The 20720-nt window shown below is 35.1% G+C and overlaps 1 protein-coding gene across 3 annotated transcripts in view; it reads left to right on the top strand.

The window, feature by feature from the left end:
- ELP4 (elongator acetyltransferase complex subunit 4) overlaps positions 1-20720 on the top strand; it is a 241919-nt gene that overhangs the window by 44337 nt on the left and 176862 nt on the right. For all 3 annotated transcript variants that reach the window (XM_038563121.1, XM_038563120.1, XM_038563122.1), the window contains exon 4: positions 16494-16625. In XM_038563121.1, the coding sequence (XP_038419049.1) occupies positions 16494-16625 (132 nt within the window). The remainder of the gene's footprint in view (positions 1-16493; positions 16626-20720) is intronic.

Below are 20720 nucleotides of genomic sequence, written 5' to 3'. Positions count from 1 at the left end.
AGGAGTATGATGCCCATAGTTGGTGTAATGCATCGGTAATTAAGAGGGTGGGAGGTTAAGCTTCATTAACTGCTGAGGGATTGTATCTTGGGTTTTATTATGCCCTAGAGAACATAAAAAGTGAGAAGGGTCAAACTGTTGGAATCAGATTTTGCTTGTGCATCTGCCAAAACAAAGACCACAAAATAATATAGCGGTAAGCACAGAATGGCATGAATTGAAAAGGGAAGAAATATATTTACAGCATCTTACAGATAAGGATAAATGTTTCTGGTGAAAAAAAATAAATACACCTAATTACTGGAGTATATTTTGGTATTGGAAGTTTATAATAATTTGATTTCACATAGATTTTTTAAAGTAGAATAAGCAGTTGTTTTTGTCCACAGGTAATGCCAATTTTTTATGTTAATTTTCCAAAATGATTCATCTGATTAAGGGTGAGAAATTTTATACTTTTCATCCTATCTTCTGTATAGACCTTGTGAAGCCTGCGTTTTATTTTTTATTTATTCCTGATTCTTGTTACCAAATATATGGGAACTGTAAGCACCATATTGCATTAAAAAACCAAAAATCAAAAAAAAAAAATTGAAAAAAAAAAAAAAAACAAAAATCTGATTTTTTTTCATTTAGGAAACAAGAGTATAAAAACCATGAAGTGTGTTCTGTTCATGCACTGGATAAGAAATCAAAGACTGGGGATTTTCAAAAATATAAGGGATGACCTTGATATATGATCTGTTACAGCTATAATCATTGAATATTTAAGAGCTTATTCCTAGCATTTTCCTGTAAGACAGATTTTATCCAAACATTAAGTTTTTTGTTTGATTAGATATAGATATTGCAACAAAAATATAGATTATAGTCATCTTCATCTCTGATAGCGTCAAGGAATCACAATGAGCAGATTAGGTGATGGCACACTTAAAAAAATATAGGGCTTAAAATATAACAGCATACTGAATATAGACTCTTACAGAATAAATTTCTGAATATTGAAAGACAAAGTATCAGAATATTCAAGGTGCCTGGCTGCCTTAGTCCTTGGAACATGCAATTCTTGATCTTAGATTGTGAGTTCAAGTCCCAGTTTGGGCATGGAGCTTACTTTAAAAAAAAAAAAAATCAGAATATTCCGTTTTTTTCCCCAAAAAAATATCAGTTTTGGTATCTTTAGATAGTTCATTTTTCACTTGAATTCTAAATAGTAATGACACCATTAAGACTGAATTTTCATATAATAGATTTTTTTTGTCAGAGAATTATATAGACAATCTTAACACTCTTGCCTTAGGATTGAGTTCTTTTTTTTTTTTTTTTTAAGATTGTTTATTTGAGAGAGAGAGGGAATATGAGGCAGGGAGGGGCTGAGGGAAAGGCAGAAGCAGACTCCCCACAGAGCAGGGAGCCTGACATGAGGTGGGCTCCCTCCCAGGACTCTGAGATCATGACTGGGGCTGAAGGCAGACGCTTTTCTGCCTGAGCCACCCAGGTTTCCCAGAATTTAGTTCTTGACTTCACAACATTTAGAAACCACACAGCTGACTCTTCATTTGCGTTGATCGGTTTTTAATTTTCTGCTATTTTTGTTCAGATTTCTAGCCAAATGAATGATACAAATGAAAGTAACCAAGTGTTCACATAGGTGTCTCTAGGTAAATTACTAGTGTAACATTGATTCACACCATGTTGAGTTAAAAATTCTTTATATTTTGATTGAATGCTTAAAAGCAGAGATACCTAAGGAATTTTGGCCCATTTACTAGAGAAATACCAGATTATCAAATCTGAGATGCCACTGAACACAAGATGCTGCACTATTTTATGTCCCACTGACAAAAACACTGCCGAATAAACTAAAACAGAATGTTGTCTTTTAACCTAGAATTTTTAACTATTGTTAAGTTTTATTAGACATTTGTATTTTTTAAAATATTATTATACTTGTACATAAAAGAGATAAGTAAAATATGTAACTCATAAAACTTGACATTCATATTACTACTATAATTAAATCACTTTCTGATTTATAGTAGTTGACATCACCAGTTTTTCACAATTCATGTTCTTTCACATGATACTGTTCTCTATGTCATCAAGAACACTGATGCAGCATTTCTTAAAAGATGCTCCATTCTTGCACCCAGATTTTATTGTAAAACAGTGACATCCAGGAGCGACTGGATAGCTCAGTCGGTTAAGCATCCAACTCTTGATTTCAGCTCAGGTCATGATTTCAGTGTTATGATATCCAGCCCCACGTCTGGCTCCATACTCAGCACAGAGTCTGCCTGAGATTCTCTCCCTCTCCCTCTGCCCCCCTCCTCCATGTGCATTCTCTCTCTCACTCTCAAATAAATAAATCTTACCAAAAAATAAAAATAAAAAGATAAGACAATGACATCCATTGTGCAAGTATTGTTGCAGATGGCTTTCTTTTTTTTCCCAGAAAGTATCAGTGGAAGAAGTTTCTGGAAAACCAAAATTTATTCTTACTTAATTGAGCCATATGTGGATTCTTGGCAGAGATTGAAGAATTGCATTTGTCCACTTACACACCAATGATCACTTTATATCTGCTTGATATAATATCAATTGTAAAATGTATCTGAACCTCAGAAATAATAATGTGAAAAAAAAGAATCAATAAAATGCTGTAAATATATACCTCAATTTTGAACCTGGGTTTTGGTGTGTTGGAATTGCCCAATTCTCAGAAACCCAGTTGTCACAAATCTTAATTCTCCTTGTTTATCATAATGCTACCAATTTAAAAATAATCCCATAGTATTTTATTTTATTTATTTTGATGTGTTGATATTTTCTTGGTAATATTTCTATGTCCCGGTGAAGTTCGAATTTAAGTACACTCCTTAAAATGTATTTCTTAACATATATTTCATTCAGCAGTATCATGCTTACACAAGTGTTATCTTGCTCATTTGGGAAATACTCCACCAGGAAGAGAAATAATGTTAAGAAAAAAAAGAACATTCTCTGCTATAGTTAGGAGATACTAAAGCTGAGCAGTCAGGAACTGGACATTTGTTTGGTATATGGTTTTCTAGAAATTGAAATGTTTTCTAATGTTTTGTGAAATACTAACAATAAAATAAGGGGGAATAATCAAGTAAGTTCTAAGGAAGTACTTTCATTCTTTAAATAGCCTTATTGGGCTGTAAGAAAATTATGGAAATTTACCTCTTTTCAGAATCTATCTGCCCTATTTAAGTAATGTTAAGACTGATTAATATAGGGCGCCCCGGTGGCACAGCGGTTTAGCGCCACCTGCAGCCTGGGGGTGTGATCCTGGAGCCCCGGGATCAAGTCCCACGTCAGGCTCCCTGCATGGAGCCTGCTTCTCCCTCTGCCTGTGTCTCTGCCTCTCTCTCTCTGTATGTCTCTATGAATAAATAAATAAAAGCTTTAAAAAAAAAGACTGATTAATATAGTTGTAACTTATAAAATACATTTTTTTCCTTGGGAACTCTTTCACTTCATCTGGGATTGAATACTTTTATTACCCAGTTGAATTTTAAATTTCCAGAGATATACTTTACTACAAAAAATACTGCAGATGGTAGCCAAAAACTTAAGTAATAATAAAGAAATTAAAGTGAAAAGTAAAATTTTCCCCACCCATACCTTCTACAACCTAGAGTTCCAGTCTTCCTCTATGAAAAGTCCCCAACATTGATTTGTATTTGATTATTTTTGGTTACTCCAGTGGTTACTATTATCATTGTAAATTAAACTCTTTGCCTTTTGTTTTTTGATACATCCATTTTAGATTGCACTATTAATTTACTGTTAATTCCAGTATATAAGATAAAGTTGTCACAACTACCTTTGCCATCTCTTCTCTGTTTAACCTGTTATCTCTGACTTAACCTGCACATTATCAATGATTACAACTCAAATTCTGTAACTAGAACTCAATCTTCAATACTCTATTCATAAGTTTTGTTACAAGTTGAAATACATCATTTAAAATTTAAAATGAAATATTTTACTATTCATATAATTGGACCCTTTGAAAAGGAAATGCCATCTTATGTCACTAAACTGAACTTCTGGAAGAGGGAAGAAATCATTTCTTAACATTCCCTCAGTTCCTCAGTATCATAACACATTTTTAGTTCCTTCCTTTTCTTCATGTTTAGCCCTTCATGCTCTTGTTCTGCCTTTTTAATGCCTTACCAGCATTTCTTTTTTTCTCTCATTTTTATTAATATAATCTTGACATATAACATTGTAATAGTTTCATATGTGTACAAAATAATGATTTGAGATATGTATATAATGCAAAATGATTGCTATAAGTTTAGCTAACATCCATCACCTCACTTATTACAATATTTTCTTATGAGAATTTTAAGATGTACTCTCTTAGCAATCTTCAAATATACAATACAGTATTTTTTAAGTTTTATTTAAATAATCTCTTCCACCAATATGTGATTCAAACTCACAGCCCTTTGATCAAGAGGTACACGCTCTTCCAACTGAACCAGCCAGGTGTCCTCGCAATACAGTACTCTTAACTCTAGTCACCGTGCTGTACATTACATCTCCAGGACTTATTTATTTTATAATTGGAAGTTTTTGCGTTTCCATATAAATTTTAAATTCAGCGTATCAGTTTATATGAAAAAGTTGGCTAGAATTGTTCTTTTTCTTTCCCAGTTACTTTTTCCCTCTGTCCTTTGTTTTTGATAGTTTTTGTTGCTATCTTTAAATTCATTGATCTGTGGCTTGCTCACATCATCCCCTCTCTATGTTGTTATGAACTTATTTCCTTTTGTTCATTTTATGTTATTTTTTAAAGATTTTTGTTTATTTATTCATGAGAGACACAGAGAGGCAGAGACATAGGCAGAGGGAGAAGCAGGCTCCTTGCAGGGAATCTGATGTGGGACTTGATCCCAGGACCCAGGATCATGACCTGAGCCCAAAGCAGACGCTCAACCACTGAGCCACCCAGGTGCCCCCTGTTTTATGTTATTTTAAATAAATTTTTGTTTCTAACCAGTTAATTTGTAACCACCACTAAGATAAATTATACTTTCCTTTCTATCAAATAAATTTTACTGGATATCCAGATATCCAAGTTACCACTTTAAGCAAAGGAAACAAGCAGTCCTAAAGACTTGGAGGTAGAAATCTCAGGACTTCCCGAGTAAGCACACATTGTCCACTTTATAAGATAATAATATGAAATAAAGTTCAAAGGATAGTTTTTTGCAGGATAGCTCATATTGTTCAGTTTCAGCCAAATTGTTCAGTGGTCAAATCTGTAATATCCAAAAGTTCAGCTGCCTTCCTTAATTTCATCCTGCTTTGTCTGTTTCCTATAGTTCAGACTGGCAGTGTCTCTGCCGATATAATCTCTCTATTCCTGGCTTCTGCTGAGACAATAAGTCTGTGAGTTAATAAGTCCTTGAGTCACACCCAAGATTTCTTTATCAAATGGTTGTTCAGCCATACCATCAGTGTTCTCTTCTGTATAAACTTTTTCATTTTTTGCAATATATTATAGGCTGGAGAATTTTCCAAATCTTCAAGTACTGATTCTTTTTGCTTAACAATTCCATGTTTAATTTATCTCTCTTGGGGTGCCTGGGGGCTCAGTCAGTTAAGAGACTGTCTGCCTTTGGCTCAGGTCATGATTCCAGGGTCCTGGGATCGAGCCCTGCATCGGGCTCCCTGCTTAGCGGGGAGACTGCTTCTCCATCTCCCTGACATTCCCCCTGCTGTGCTCTCTGTCTCTGTCAAATAAATAAATAAAATCTTTAATTCATCTCTCTCCTTTTGCATTTTACTATAAGCAGTCAAAAGGAACCAAGTCACACCTTCAAAGCTTTGTTTAGAAAACTTCTCAGCTAAATACTCAGTTTCTCACAAGTCATTCCTTCCACAGAATACTAGAACACAGTTCAACTAAATTGTTTGCCACTTTATAACAAGGAGTGACTGTCCTCCAGTTTCAAATATGTTTCTTATTTCCATTGAAGACTTACTGGAATCTGCTTTAACATCCATATTCCTGGGACACCTGGGTGGTTCCGTGGTTGAGCGTCTGCCTTTGGCTCAAGTTGTGATCCCAGAGTCCCACATCAGGATCCCTGCAAGGAGCCTGCTTCTCCTTCTGCATGTGTCTCTGTCTCTCTCTCTCTGTGTCTCTCATGAATAAATAAATAAAATCTTTAAAAAAAAAATCCGTATTCCTAACATGCATCTCAGAACTCTTTCAGGCCTCTACCCATTACCCAATTTCAAAGCTACTTGAACATTTTTAGGTATTTTTTAAAATAGAACTCCATATTTTTTGTACTAAAATCTGTCTTATTATGCTTGGGCTACCATAACAGAACACCGTAGGCTGGGTGACTTAAACTGTTGAAATTTATTTTCTTACAATTCTGGAGGCTGGGAAGTACAAGATCAAGGTACTAGCCAATTTTGTTCCTGGGGAAGACTCTTCTTGGCTTGTAGATGACTCTTACTGGGTTTAATCATCCTCTCCCAGGACGCCTGGGTGGCTCAATGGTTTAGCACCTGCCTTTGGCCCAGGGCATCATCCTGGAGTCCCAGGATCAAGTCCCATATTGGGCTGTCTGCATGGAGCCTGCTTCTCCCTCTGCCTGTATCTCTGCCTCTCTCTCTCTCATGAATAAATAAATAAAATCTTAAAAAAAAAAAAAAAAGTCATCCTCTCCCTAGAGTCCAAGATCCTTCTATTCCAACTGGACTGCTTGGTCTCTAGACAGACCTACATGGTTGTTACTCTGTTACTTTCCTTCATCATCCTAACAACTGCTCTGACTTTGCTGATGGTGGAGTACATCTTCTAGTGACTTGAGAGTGAATGAAGAGAGAGGTGTAAGGTGGTAGAGATTTTAAACTTTGCATATCTGAAATTGTCTTAATTTTACTCTCAAATTTAACATTAGTTTGGTTAAATACAGAATAGTAGGCTTAAAATAACTTTCCCTCTGAAAAGTCTAGATCCTGGACACTCTCAGGTATTTTCCTTTTTCCTTCTTGTTCTGAAGTGTCAGAATTATATGCTTTGATGTATGTCTATTTTCATTCATAGTTTAAATACTCAGGATTTTATTTTATTTTTTTTATTTTTATTTTTATTTTTTTTATTTTTTTATTTTTTTTAATACTCAGGATTTTAAATCTGTATCTCCCATCTTTCATTTCTGGATATTTCTCTTAGATTATTTCTTGGATATTTTCCCCTACTGCCTCTGTTTCTCTAAGAAATCCTTTTATGGTGTCAACCTTGTGCACTTTCTCTAAATATTTTATTTTCTGTCTCATTTTCTATCTTTTTAAGAGGTTATATAGCATAATGGTTAAGACACTGAGTGATAGAGGTGCCTAGGTAATTCAGTTAAGCAGCTGAGACTCTTGATTTAAGCTCAGGTCATAATCTCAGGGTCCTGGGATTGAGCCCCATGTCAGGCTCCATGGTCAGCAGTGAGTCTACTTAAGGATTCTCTTTCTCTCTCTCTCTTCCCTTACCCCTCCCCCACAGTCGAGCACCCACTCTCTCTCTCTCTCTTACTCTCTAAAATAAACCTTTAAAAAGAGAGAGAGATAAAGACAGTGATAGAGTAAGACTGTCCATTACAAGTCCTTGTTCTGTCATTTACTAACTTTGTGATCCTCAACAATTTAACCTTTATGCTCCAGTCTTCATCTTTTAAAATTGTCTTAATAATCGTGTTTACTGAAATGTAATCTCCTATTACATTTTTAATTTCTAGAAACTCGTAGGTTTTTTTCTCACTGTTTCCTTTTACTGAAGTGTTTTATTTTATTTATTTATTTATTTATTTTAAAAGGTTTTTATTTATTTATTCGAGAGAGAGAGAGAGAGAGAGGCACAGACACAGGCAGAGGGAGAAGCAAGCATGCAGGGAACCTGATGTGGGACTCGATCCTGGGTTTCCAGGATCATGCCCTGGGCTGAAGGTGGCACTAAACCACTGAGCCACCAGGGCTGCCCTGAAGTGTTTTGTTTTTTATACACCATCTCATATATATATTACTTTTTATTCTTTTTGAAGTTTTTATTCATTTCTGGCATTGTTTCTGCTTCCTGCTCATTTGCCTTGGTCCTTGAATTCCATATTAGATGCTTTTTAAAATATGTGATAGGGACGCCTGGGTGTCTCAGTGGTTGAGTGTCTGCCTTTGGCCCAAGGCCTGATCCTGGAATCCCAGGATCAAGTCCCATATCAGGCTCCTTGCAGGGAGCCTGCTTCTCCCTCCTTCCCTGTGTCTCTGCCTCTCTCTCTCTCTCTCTCTCTCTCTGTGTCTCATGAATAGATAAATAAAATCTTTTTAAAAATCAATCATCAATAAATAATAAATAAAATATCTGATAATTCTTGACTATCTTTTAATATGGAAGAGTGAGGGGCTAGAAGGCTAGTTGGAAGTACTATTTTGGGGGGCATATAACTTGTGGTCTCTTAGGTTTACTATAAGTTTATCTAGTGATATCTCTCTAAAGGCCTTTTCCCTAAATTCTGTCAGTTTCTCAAGGGAGGACTCCTTTAATCTCCTTCCTGTTCTTCTTAAGGACGGCTTCTGGCCTTGTAAGAGTCCAGCAGTGGGAACCACCTATGTGCATGTGTTGGGGGTGCTGGGGGCATCTCACTCTTTTGTATGAGGACTTTCACTAAGTTACCCTGTCTTCAACATGATGCCTCACCTCTGCCCTCTATCATGTTCCTACTTCCAAAGTTTGTCTTATTTGATCTCTCAGTTTCTCTTTCACAGTTGGGGAGGAGTAGTATCCTGGTTCTTAGTGGAAAATAGGGGATTTGAGAGGTCTTATTTTTCTTTTTAAAGATTTTCAACCAGTCCTCCTACTTTGATACAAGAGTGTTGCTCCTTGCTTGCTGAAATGACAGCTTTTCTGCAACTATACCAGTTGTTAGAGTTTATTAAAGCCATGTGGTAGAAACTGTGGTCTTCATGTTTATTTTACTATTCTTTATTTTTTCTATGTGTTTTATATATCCCATAGAAAAAATAATAATTAGAGATGCAAAGGCCTTATGTTATAAACAACAATGTTTATCATAGGATTCTCAGACTGCAAACAACCTAAACTTCCAAGAGTAAGGAAGATTTACCAGTTTTAAAATCAATTAAATCAATGGGGACACCTGGGTAGCTCATTGGTTGAGCATCTGCCTTTGGCTCAGGTCATAATCCCAGGGTCCTGGGATCAAGTGCCCCTCAAACTCCCCTCTGAGCCTGCTTCTTCCTCTGCCTATGTCTCTGCCTCTCTCTGTGTGTCTCTCATGAATAAATAAATAAAATCTTTAAAAATAAATAAAAAATAAAATCAATTGCTGTCCAGTAAATATTGATTTTTACAGGGTAGTTGGGTACTTTTTTTTTATGGTGAAGAGAGGTTTCTTTCTTTAAAGTTTTTTTTTTTTTTTTTATGATAGTCACACAGAGAGAGAGAGAGAGAGAGGCGGAGACATAGACAGAGGGAGAAGCAGGCTCCATGCACCGGGAGCCTGACGTGGGATTCGATCCCGGGTCTCCAGGATCGCACCCTGGGCCAAAGGCAGGCGCCAAACTGCTGCACCACCCAGGGATCCTTTTCTTTAAAGTTTTTATTTTAATTCCAGTTAGTTAACATTAGAGGAGTATATTAATTTCAGGTGTATCAATATAGTGTTTCAGCACTTCCATACATCAGCCAGTGATCATCACAACAAGCATACTCATTAATCTCCATCACCTATTTAACTCATCCCTCTATGGTATGCTTTTTATAAGTTGAAAAAATAGTGCTAAATTTTTTGTTGTTGTTGATATAAAGGAGAGTGCAAAAGGACAGGGAGGCATACAACTTTTTTAGATACTGAAAAATAATCTCCTGGTTTTAATTTGAAATAAGTTGTGATGCTTCTTTAAAATCCTAGTTGATGTAACTGTAAAGTGTGTCATTGACAGTTACATAGTAAACAGTTTAAATTGTTAAATGAATAAATACATTTTCCTATTTTCTAGACCTGCACTAATCAATAAAATTTTATGTGATGTTATAAATGTCTTCTACCTGTACCACCTGCGTGTGGCTATTGAACAATATGGCAATTAAGACACTGAATTTATCATTTTGCATAATTTTAATTAATAAAAACTTAAATTTAAATAGCCACATATGGATCGGAGCTACTGTATTGAGGAATATAATTGTAGACCAATGATTTTGTAAATAATTCTATGTTTTAATAACTGGTTAACAAGGGCACCTCGGTGGCTTAGTTGGTTGAATGTCCATCTCTTGATCTCAGCTCAGGTCTTGATCTCACAGTCATGAGTTCAAGCCCTGTGTTGGGCTCCACACTGGCATGGAGCCTACTTAAGAAAAAATTTAAAAATAAAAAGTTCGGGATCCCTGTGTGGCGCAGCGGTTTGGCGCCTGCCTTTGGCCCAGGGCGCGATCCTGGAGACCCGGGATCGAATCCCACGTCGGGCTCCCGGTGCATGGAGCCTGCTTCTCCCTCTGCCTGTGTCTCTGCCTCTCTCTCTCTCACTGTGTGCCTATCATAAATAAATAAAAAAAATTAAAAAAAAATAAAAATAAAAATAAATAAAAATAAAAAGTTAAAAAATTGTTTAAAAACTGATAACAAAACTAATTCAGATGTTTTAATTGATACCTAGTATTTTAATGCAGAAAAAGATAATTGAGGAAAAGTAAATTTTAGACAATTATATGTCTAAAATAGATTTTGCAAGGTATAATATAAATTCAGTTTCTAGTATCTTATTTTCTAGTATCTTATTTAAATTTTTGTTTATTTCCTCATTTCAGAAATAAAATTAGTGGTTCTTCACCCTGAGGATAAGGCTGTGGAGCAGGGGAAAAAGTTAAGAATATCAGAATCACCAAACTTTGTTTTAACATTACACAGATTTTATCCTTTTCCCCACAAGACAAAAAATATTGATGAGAAATGTCTGTGTGGCTCAGTCAGTCAAACATCTAACTCTTGATTTCAGCTCAGGTCGTGATCTCGGGATTCTGAGATTGGGCCAATTTAGGCTCCACACTCTGCACAGAGTCTGCTTGGGATTCTTTGTCTCTCCCTCTTACCCTACCCCCGTGCACTCTCTCTCAAATAAATAAAAATATACTTCATCCTTACATCCAGAAACCAAAGAATTATCGTAACCTTAAAAACATAATTAGGGCTGATGGTCTCAAACTAAAGCAAATGTTTCAGAAAGCAACATTGATTTGGTTATATAATCTGAAACCTAATAATATATCATTCCCTAAACAAGAATAAAATACTTACTGAGCCAATTAATGTAAACACAGGAAGTTAACATTTTATGAAATCTCATAAGAAAGTAAAGAGTCTAGGTCTTTTTTTTTTTTAAGATTTCATTTATTTATTCTTGAGAGACACAGAGAGGTAGAGAGGCAGAGACACAGGCAGAGGGAGAAACAGGCTTCACTCAGGGGGCGTGATGCTGAACTCAATCCCAGGACTCTAAGATCACACCCCGAGCCGAAGGCAGACACTCAACCGCTGAGCCACCCAGGCGTCCCAAGAGTCTAGGTCTTCTAAAGAAACTGGCATTTAAAAAAATAAAGAAGAAGAAGATGGCATTTAATTTTGCCTTAGCTCTCGTAACACGAAGGTACAGAAATATAGGTGAATAGCATGATACTTGACCCTCAAACTTTAGCTAGAGGGAAAAACTCAGTCTGGAAGAAAATATAACCCAAGAACAGAAGAAAATTCCTTCATAAGAGATTTATAGAAGAGTTTAATCAGAACTTGAGTTCAAAAACAAGAGCAGGAGTTCAATAAAATATCACAAGAATAAAATTTTAAAAACATGAGAAGTAGGGTAGCCCCAGAGGCGCAGTGGTTTAGCGCCGCCTGCAGCCCGGGGTGTGATTCTGGAGTCCCGGGATCGAGTCCCATATCGGGTTCCCTGCATGGAGCCTGCTTCTGCCTCTGCCTCTGTGTGTTTGTGTGTGTCTCTATGAATAAATAAATAAAATCTTTTTAAAAATAAATAAATAGATAGATAGATAGATAGATAGATAGATAGATAGATAGATAGATAAAAATAAAAACACGAGAAGTAGGGCAGCCCGGGTGGCTCAGTGGTTTAGTGCCCCCTTCAGCCCAGGGCCTGATTCTGGAGCCCTGGGATCAAATCCCACATCAGGCTCCCTGCATGGAGCCCGCTTCTCCCTCTGCCTGTGTCTCTGCCTCTCTCTCTCTCTCTCTCTCTTTCTTTGTGTCTCTCATGAATAAATAAATAAAATCTTGAAAAAAAAAAAAACATGAGAAGTAGTTAAAAAGGATAATTGCAGAATTAAAAATATGAATTGATTTAAATAATATCACCCAATATTAAACAGGCTCACAATAGTTACAGTGTATTTAGAGAAATGAGATTAAAACAGTGAGAATATAATAATAATGTGGAAAATATTTTATTTAATAAATTTAAGTATCTACTAGCTACTGTATTGGACAGGGCAGATATAGAATGTTTTCAACATCACTGAAATTTCTATTAGTCAAACCCGGTCTAGAAAATGGGAAAACATTTATTCATCTTACATTTAAATTGTTTACTGTATGATGTTTTACAACTGTCTATGATACATCTGATATTTACATAAATAAGGATATATTCTAGTTCAGTATAGAACAGAAACGTAATATTAAGTATCAGACACAAAAACAATTTATTTGAAATTGAGATCTTCAACTTAAAAGGACATCCAGTGTAATGCAAAGCAATAGATACAGCCTTTTTAAGTTATTAAAGATCAAGGAAGCATTATTCAGGCATTCAGGCAGGAAAAAGCAAGGCACCTACAAGAGTGGAAGGCTTCAGACTCACAGCATCATTCCTTGTCCAATGACAGTACAATAGCAGTATCTACCTAGTTCTAAACTAGTAAAAATGTTATGAAATATATACAACCAAAGTACTGGTTCAATAAAAAAGTATTTGAAAATAAGATCCATCTATTTACTTCCTGACAGAGTGTTTGATTGACTATGCAATGTAAAGTACATATCCCATTAGTCTGTATTTTTTTTTCCTCTTTTTTCTTCAAGTTCATATCACTACCCATTCTAGAAGAATGTACCTCCCTAAAAGCAGAGACTTGGTTTATTTTGCTTACTGCTTCACCCCTGGTACCTTCCTGGCACTGTTAAATGAACACAGGTATCAATTTTTTAAATAAAACTCAAGAATTATGGAACTGTGGTAAAAGCACCCATGGTGAATCAATTTCAACAAAACTCTAAGCTAAACGACTCTGTATCTGGCTGCAGACAAGAATGCAACTCTATAAACCTTGACAGCATAAAAATTATAGGCGAAAAAAATAAACTTGGGGCTGGGAGAAAGTGCTACATGCTAGTTTCCTCATTTTTTATGGGAGAGAGAAAAAAAGAAACTGATTTCGTTGAAAACTAAAACATGTAAAAAGGAACATAGCGACTCCAACATCTTAATGTGCTTCATAATCATATTTATAATCTTTGGAGAGAATCTGTCAGGAAGTAATATCTCTCAAAGTAAAGAATCATCAGTTCAATAATTCTTTCAACTTCATTTTTGTTTTATAAAGTGTTAATTTTTCAAATATTAATAGTATTTTAATACCTGCTATTTTTATGGAAGTATTTTGTCTAGCATGTCCAGATATATGCATAAGTTTATGCTGGGAATATTGTTTACTTAATGATTATTGTGGGGAGTTTGATTTTATAATTTTTTTAAATTTTATACCTTTGTTGTAATTTCTAAATAATTTCTATTGCTATGTCTTACAGTTCATTAATCTTTTTTCCTGCCATGTCTAATCTGCTGTTCCTTCTGTCCAGTATGTTTTTAAAATCTCAGATGTTGAAGTGTTCATCACTAGAGGTTTATTTGGGTCTTTTAAAAAATAGATCTTGGGATCCCTGGGTGGCTCAGGGGTTTAGCTCCTGCCTTCGGCCCAGGGCATGATCCTAGAGTCCCAGGATCAATTCCCACAAGAAGTGTGTTCTTCTCCCTCTGCCTATGTCTCTGCCTCTCTCTCTTTCACTCTCTCACTCTCTCTCTCTCCTGCCGTGTCTCATGAATAAATAAATAAAATCTTAAAAACAAAACAAAATAAAAAATAGATCTTTCCTATCTCTTTATGCTCAATTTTTATTGAACACATGGACTATAATTTAGTTGATTTTTGTCTTAGTCTAACTATATTTGTATCATTGTTGCATCCCCTTTTTTTTTTTTTTTTTTTTTTTTTTTTTTTTTTTTTTTTTTTTTTTTTTTTTTTGCATCCCCTTATTATGGGGTCATATTCTCTTTTTCCTTTTCATGCCTGGTCATTTTTTTATTGGTTCCAGATATTGCGAATTTTAACATGTGGAGTGCTAGATATTTTACATTCTTGCAAACATTCTTGAGTTCATTTCTGGGATTCAGTAAAGTTACTTGGAAACAGTTTGATCACTTTGAGGCTTGCTTTTTTAGGCCAGCTTCATCAGGTGGAATCAGAGCAGCTTTTTTCCTAGGGCTGATTTCCCCTTGCTACTTAATGCCTCATGAATTATAAGGTTTCTCCATCTGGTTGGTGAGACCATGGACTTTTTTGGTTCTAAGTGAACTTCAGAAATTGCTCACCTTGCTCTTTTTGAGTGGTTCTTTCACCAGTTTTGGGTAGTTTCCTTATGTCCGTCCATATGCTGATCAGTATTCAAGAGTTGCCTTTACAGACCTCTGGAGCTCTCTCTGTGCTCCTCTCTTCCCCTGTATTTTGCCTCATGGCCTTCTTGAACTCCTAGCTTGGTCTCTTTAACTCAGAAAGACTGTTGGGTTCCTGTTTTCTGCATTCTGCACTGGGAATATTTCTTCTTTTTTTTTAATTCAAATATAATTAATATGCAATGTTATATTTTAAGTATAGAATATAATGATTCAACAATCAATACATTGCCTACTATTGTCAACTCAAAATATGTGGCTCTGAGTATTGATTAAGGCAATTATTTGACTTAATTCTTATAATTGTTTATTAAGTACTTAATATGCAGCAACCACCATTCTTTGCATTTCACATATTTTACTTCTTTATTCCTTACAAAAACTCAATGAAATAAATACTGATATCTTTATATTTCAGATGATGAATAGAGGCATAGAGGTCCAGTAGTGATCAGGGTAATCACAGACATAGCTTTTAGTGTGTAAAGTTAAGATGTGGACCTAAACAATCTGGATATAGAATTCAAACTCATAACCACTATGCATATTGTACTACATGCCTCACAAATATTTATTTCCATTGAAAAAATAAGTTATTTTTTATTTTCTAAGATAATATTATAAAATTTTGTAAGATAATAATGCTTTGTGGTGGGATGGAGTCAGAGTTTTTAAATGGTATAGCTAGTTTCTAATGTGTATAAATTAAAGTATGGTTCTTTGGTTTTAGTAGATAACTAAAATACGTGATGGTTAATGTGTTTTTCCAGCTGATTAGTTGACATGATTCTAAACATAAATAAATTTGATTTTGCAAAGTAAAAGCTACAGTTTAGACTAATTTATGTCCTAGCACAAGATTATGTTTACTAATTCAGCACCCCACATTATCGTTATGATTTTTGCTAATATAAAAATAATATGTAATAAAACTACTGTATGTGCTTTCCTTCTCCAAAAAACTTAGGTACTTTTTCTTTGCATTGTTTCTGTAGTTCCTCTTCACACACACACACACACACACACACACACACACACAAATGTTTTCCATATGTTTTTAATAGCTACTCCCTGGGTCAGCTTCCAAAGCAGAAAAGGTAAAATTGGACTTCGGTGTCTCTTAATGAAATTTTAAGTTCTATTTTCATTGTTAAAAGAAGAGACATAAGCATACAGGTAAAAAAACTAACATTTGGTAAGGGCAAAATAAATGTCTTATTGTTGTTACTTCACTGATTATTTAGGTGAATGAGTTTTTTGAATTCTAGTTATTACAAACTAGTAAACAGATTGCACACATGCTTTATTTTTACCTTGCAGCAGACAACAATAATTACATGTAATACATAAATGTTAATTCCAGGCTTTGCTTTTAGTGTGTGTGTGTGTGTGTGTGTGTGTGTGTGTGTGTATAAAAGATCATACTTGCAATAACATTTGCTTTTTCATAGTATAAAAATTTGAATATTTTCTTTAAGTTCTTGTTTATTGCTAAAAATATTTCACAATAGTATATATATCATTTTCCTCTGTTTTAGAAATAGCCATACTGTTATGACTATATGATTGAATCAATTTTAAGGCATCAAGGCATTGGAAAGTTCTAGTATTGCTAATATTATGATTTAAGAAAATTGTTACATTTTTTAATCACAGATGCTCAGTAATGTATCATTCTGTTTTCTTAGGAACTTCCTGCACCATTACTTGATGATAATTGTAAAAAAGATTTTGATGAAGATGTAGGCAATCATAAAACACCAGAATCTAATATTAAGATGAAAATAGCTTGGCGTTACCAGTTATTACCCAAGATGGAGGCAAGTCAACATTCAAACTATTTCTAAAATTTGCAAATGTATTTGTTTTCATTTTATAGAATCTTTTGTGGTATACCTGTTATTTCTTAAATGCACTACAATGTATATATGCTTATTTAAATAACTAGATTTTTATTTGTATTTTACCAAGATGACATTTCTTAAAAAATAAAATTATGGCAAAAAATTTTTTACCAAAATAGATTTAATTTCTTCCATAATCTCCATATGGAATCTTTTATTCTACGGTTGCAAGCCAGAGTAAGTGAACTCAGTAAGCTATTTTTATCCATCTTGGTTACCTATAAATATTCAGCATAAGTGGTTTTTCTTTAGAATTACTGTTTTTATTCCTGTACATTTTGTATCACTATATTTTAACCTCATCTATCAAGGATAGACTAAGAGACAGGAAGTGAAAGGAAAATTTCTGAGAATACAGATGTCAGTAAATTTACCCATGAAAGCTTTTTTTTTTTTTTTTTTAATTTTTATTTATTTATGATAGTCACAGAGAGAGAGAGAGAGAGGCAGAGACATAGGCAGAGGGGGAAGCAGGCTCCATGCACCGGGAGCCCGATGTGGGATTCGATCCTGGGTCTCCAGGATCGCGCCCTGGGCCAAAGGCAGGCGCCAAACCGCTGCGCCACCCAGGGATCCCTACCCATGAAAGCTTATGCGCTCTGCTCCTGGTGAAGGCTCTGTTTGTTTATTAGCTCCTTCATTTGATTGTTTATTTATTCATTTTTCAGAATACTTTAATGTCTACCAGACATCATACTGGTAGAAAAGAAAGAAATTCTAATCTGAATAAGACACAATACCCATAGTCTACCCTTCTGTCTTCTACATCACTGTTACCTTCCCCAAGGGCAGAAATATGTTTTTTTTTATTTTTATTTATTTATGATAGTCACAGATAGAGAGAGAGAGAGGCAGAGACACAGGCAGAGGGAGAAGCAGGCTCCATGCACCGGGAGCCCGATGTGGGACTCCATCCCGGGTCTCCAGGATCGCGCCCTGGGCCAAAGGCAGGCGCCAAACCACTGCACCACCCAGGGATCCCCAGAAATATGTTTATAACATTTCTTAACTGCAAATGCCTAATTTGGTATACTGTTTCCACTGCCTCCGTCTAACTGCATGCCAGACTGTCAATCCTAGAACCCTCTGCCAAGCCTAGACAATGCCTTAGAATTCTCTGTCATGTTCTGGGTGGTCACTACCAGAAAATATATTAGAGTTAGCATAGGAGTTGAAACCTGTTTGCTACTATAAACTTGCAGTATGAAATACAAACTTGTCCAGACTGTGTATAACATCTACACAATCTAATCCAAGCCTACCTTTAAGTCTCCTGTGTAAATAAAAAACACTGTATTCAGGGCAGCCCAGGTGGCTCAGTGGTTTAGCACTTCTTCAGCCCAGGGTGTTTTCCTAGAGTCCCAGGATTGATTCCCATGTCGGACTCCCTGCATGGCGCCTGCTTCTCCCTCTGCCTGTGTCTGTGCCTCTGTGTCTGTGTGTCTCGTGAATAAATAAATAAAATCTTAAAAAAAACCCACTATATTCACCAATCCTATGAGAGTTGCTCTTTGTAAATTGCTTATATTTCTACTGGTAATGCTTTTCACTTTCTTTTTCACCAACTCCACCTTCTCCAAGTGCAAATATTACCACTCTGATAGCTTTCCATACATAATTATCTAGTTTCTTATTTTTGTATCCATAGCACTCAAAAATGTATTTTAAAGTACTTCTAACATTATTTTGGTACTATACTTCGGAATAAAAAAAACACATACCTTTTGATCTTGTGGAGATTTACATTATGAATATATTTACTCATGTAAAATGAGTATATGAGCTATTTATATAGCGTATTTTTCATAACAGAAGATTGGAAATAAGCATTTGGTTAAAAAAATTACAGTATTGGTGTACAGTAGAATACTATACATATGCATTAAAAAATAGAGGGCTGATCTGTGCAGACACTTGTTGCAGGCATTGCGTCACTTGGATGTGATTGAGAACTGGGTATAAGAGGCCAGAATAAATGTAGTTATTCTGCTTAGGAAAATGTGAGCAGAGTGATAGAGATTAAAACAGACAAGGAATGTAGGACTAGCACTTGAGAGCCCTAATGGCAAAGAACTTCCTTCATGTCTTGAGCCAGTAGTTTCATTTAAATTCCTGGGCTTAATGGTGACGCTTTTGTAAAGAGTGACTATATTCTCATTTTTCTACTGGTATGTTCTTCAAGAGTCAATAATGAACAAAAGCTCTTAAATTTAGCTTTTTTGGAGAGGCAATATGCCAGTCCAATTGTAGGTTATATAAATCACTTGAATCTTGCATTTATTTTCATTCTAATCTCAGCTGTTTTGGTTTTTCATTGATCACTAACATTCTTCATATCAAATTGTCGCTGAAGATTCAAATAACTGAAACTTTAAGCCTTTTATTTTTAACTGCTTGTTACAAAATCTGTTTAAAGTTGGGGCAAAAGTTCTTTGTTTCTTACATTGTTTCTTTATAATTACAAATAATTCTTGCCCCCTTTACATATAAGTGAGTAGTCCTTATTCCTCTCTTCGCTTTAGAATATGTTTTATCTATGAAATTAAACTTCTTAATGGCCACATATTAACACATAAACCCTGTGATCAGTTTTCAAAGTTTACAGTTTTAAAAATTGTCCTCTTGTTACAATGATCTTTCCCAGATGACTTAGTCTGCCGTTTTCTTGAGTTCTCCAGTAAAATACCACTTTATGAGGAAAGTATTCTTTTCTTCGTCTCTATAAAATAAAACCGCTCTCTCTCTCATCTCCTTTCACTGTCTTATTTTTCTTTAGGGCATTTATCATCACCTAACAGATAGTATCATCTGTGTCCTCCTGCTGGACTGTGAGCTCAATAAAAGAAAGGGACTTTGAATATCTTGTTTTACTGGCATATAGTGGGCGCTCCATAGCTATTTGTTGGATACATGAGTGAATGAATTATATATTCTATGAATTAAATGCAAACCTGAGCTAAGTTGCATTAATTAATGCAAGTAGAATAAAAATAGCTTATTTGAATTTACCGTCAATGGTCAAACTTAAGTTTATTAGTATTTATAAATGAGTTCTGTCAAGTTTACAAAATAGAATCTTCTGACTTCTTTTGCTTTTCTTTGAAATGTCACCAGCATGTATATTTGCCTGTAACAGAAATTTTATATATAAGGATTTGCCAAGACTGATAGAGTGTGGTGATCAACCGTCATCTACTTTATAAATCTAGATTTTACCTTGCCATTATTAGTTTAAAAACAACAAAACTCTAGGTTTTCTGAGTTTTACCTGGGATAAAATATAGTTAAAACTATTATGAATAAATATTAAACAAGTAGTCCAAAACTAGCTGTGTCATTTATCAGAGATACCTTTTAATATAAGTTGCCATCAGTTCCTAAGAGTGTAGTCACATTCCCACTTAGGAAATGCAGAAAAGGATGAGTATGCACACTGAATCAGTAACAGTAGTTCAGTAAAGTATAAAGCGGTGCTACTTCCAGTTGGAAGGGTGTGTAGTTTTAAAAAGCCCCCCTTCCCTTGTCCTGTGATTTTGATTCTCTTAGGTGGATATGCCCTTTTTCACTTATCCAGTCATCAAGTCCTATTCCCTTTTTACCCCAGGAAGAGAAGACTCTTATTCCCTTTCACCCTATTCTATTTCCTTACAGCATATACTGAGACCTAATTTCTTCAGTATTACGTAGTTCTATTACCAAAGCCTACAATGGCTCCAGCACTTCATGTATTAGTGTATTAGATCTTTATTATATTAAATCCTTATTACACTTTGGTTTTCTTTCTTAGTGGTTCAGCCATAATAGTCCTGTGATAGATGTGTGCATATTGCAGGTGACAAATGCCATGTTTTGAAGGAGGTAATGTAATTACAAAGGAAAGTGATAGATCTAATGATTCTCTAGTGAATCATGACACAACAATAATAATTAATATCATTTATGTAGTTCTTTACAATTACAAAATATTCATTGCCAGTATTGCATTAGATTCTCACAACAGCCTAATAAAAT

This window comes from Canis lupus, chromosome 18 (genome assembly GCF_011100685.1).
Source record: "Canis lupus familiaris isolate Mischka breed German Shepherd chromosome 18, alternate assembly UU_Cfam_GSD_1.0, whole genome shotgun sequence".
In the NCBI taxonomy this organism is placed as follows: Eukaryota; Metazoa; Chordata; class Mammalia; order Carnivora; family Canidae; genus Canis; species Canis lupus.
Note: the sequence above shows the minus strand (reverse complement) of the source record. Positions and strands in the feature narration are given on the sequence as shown.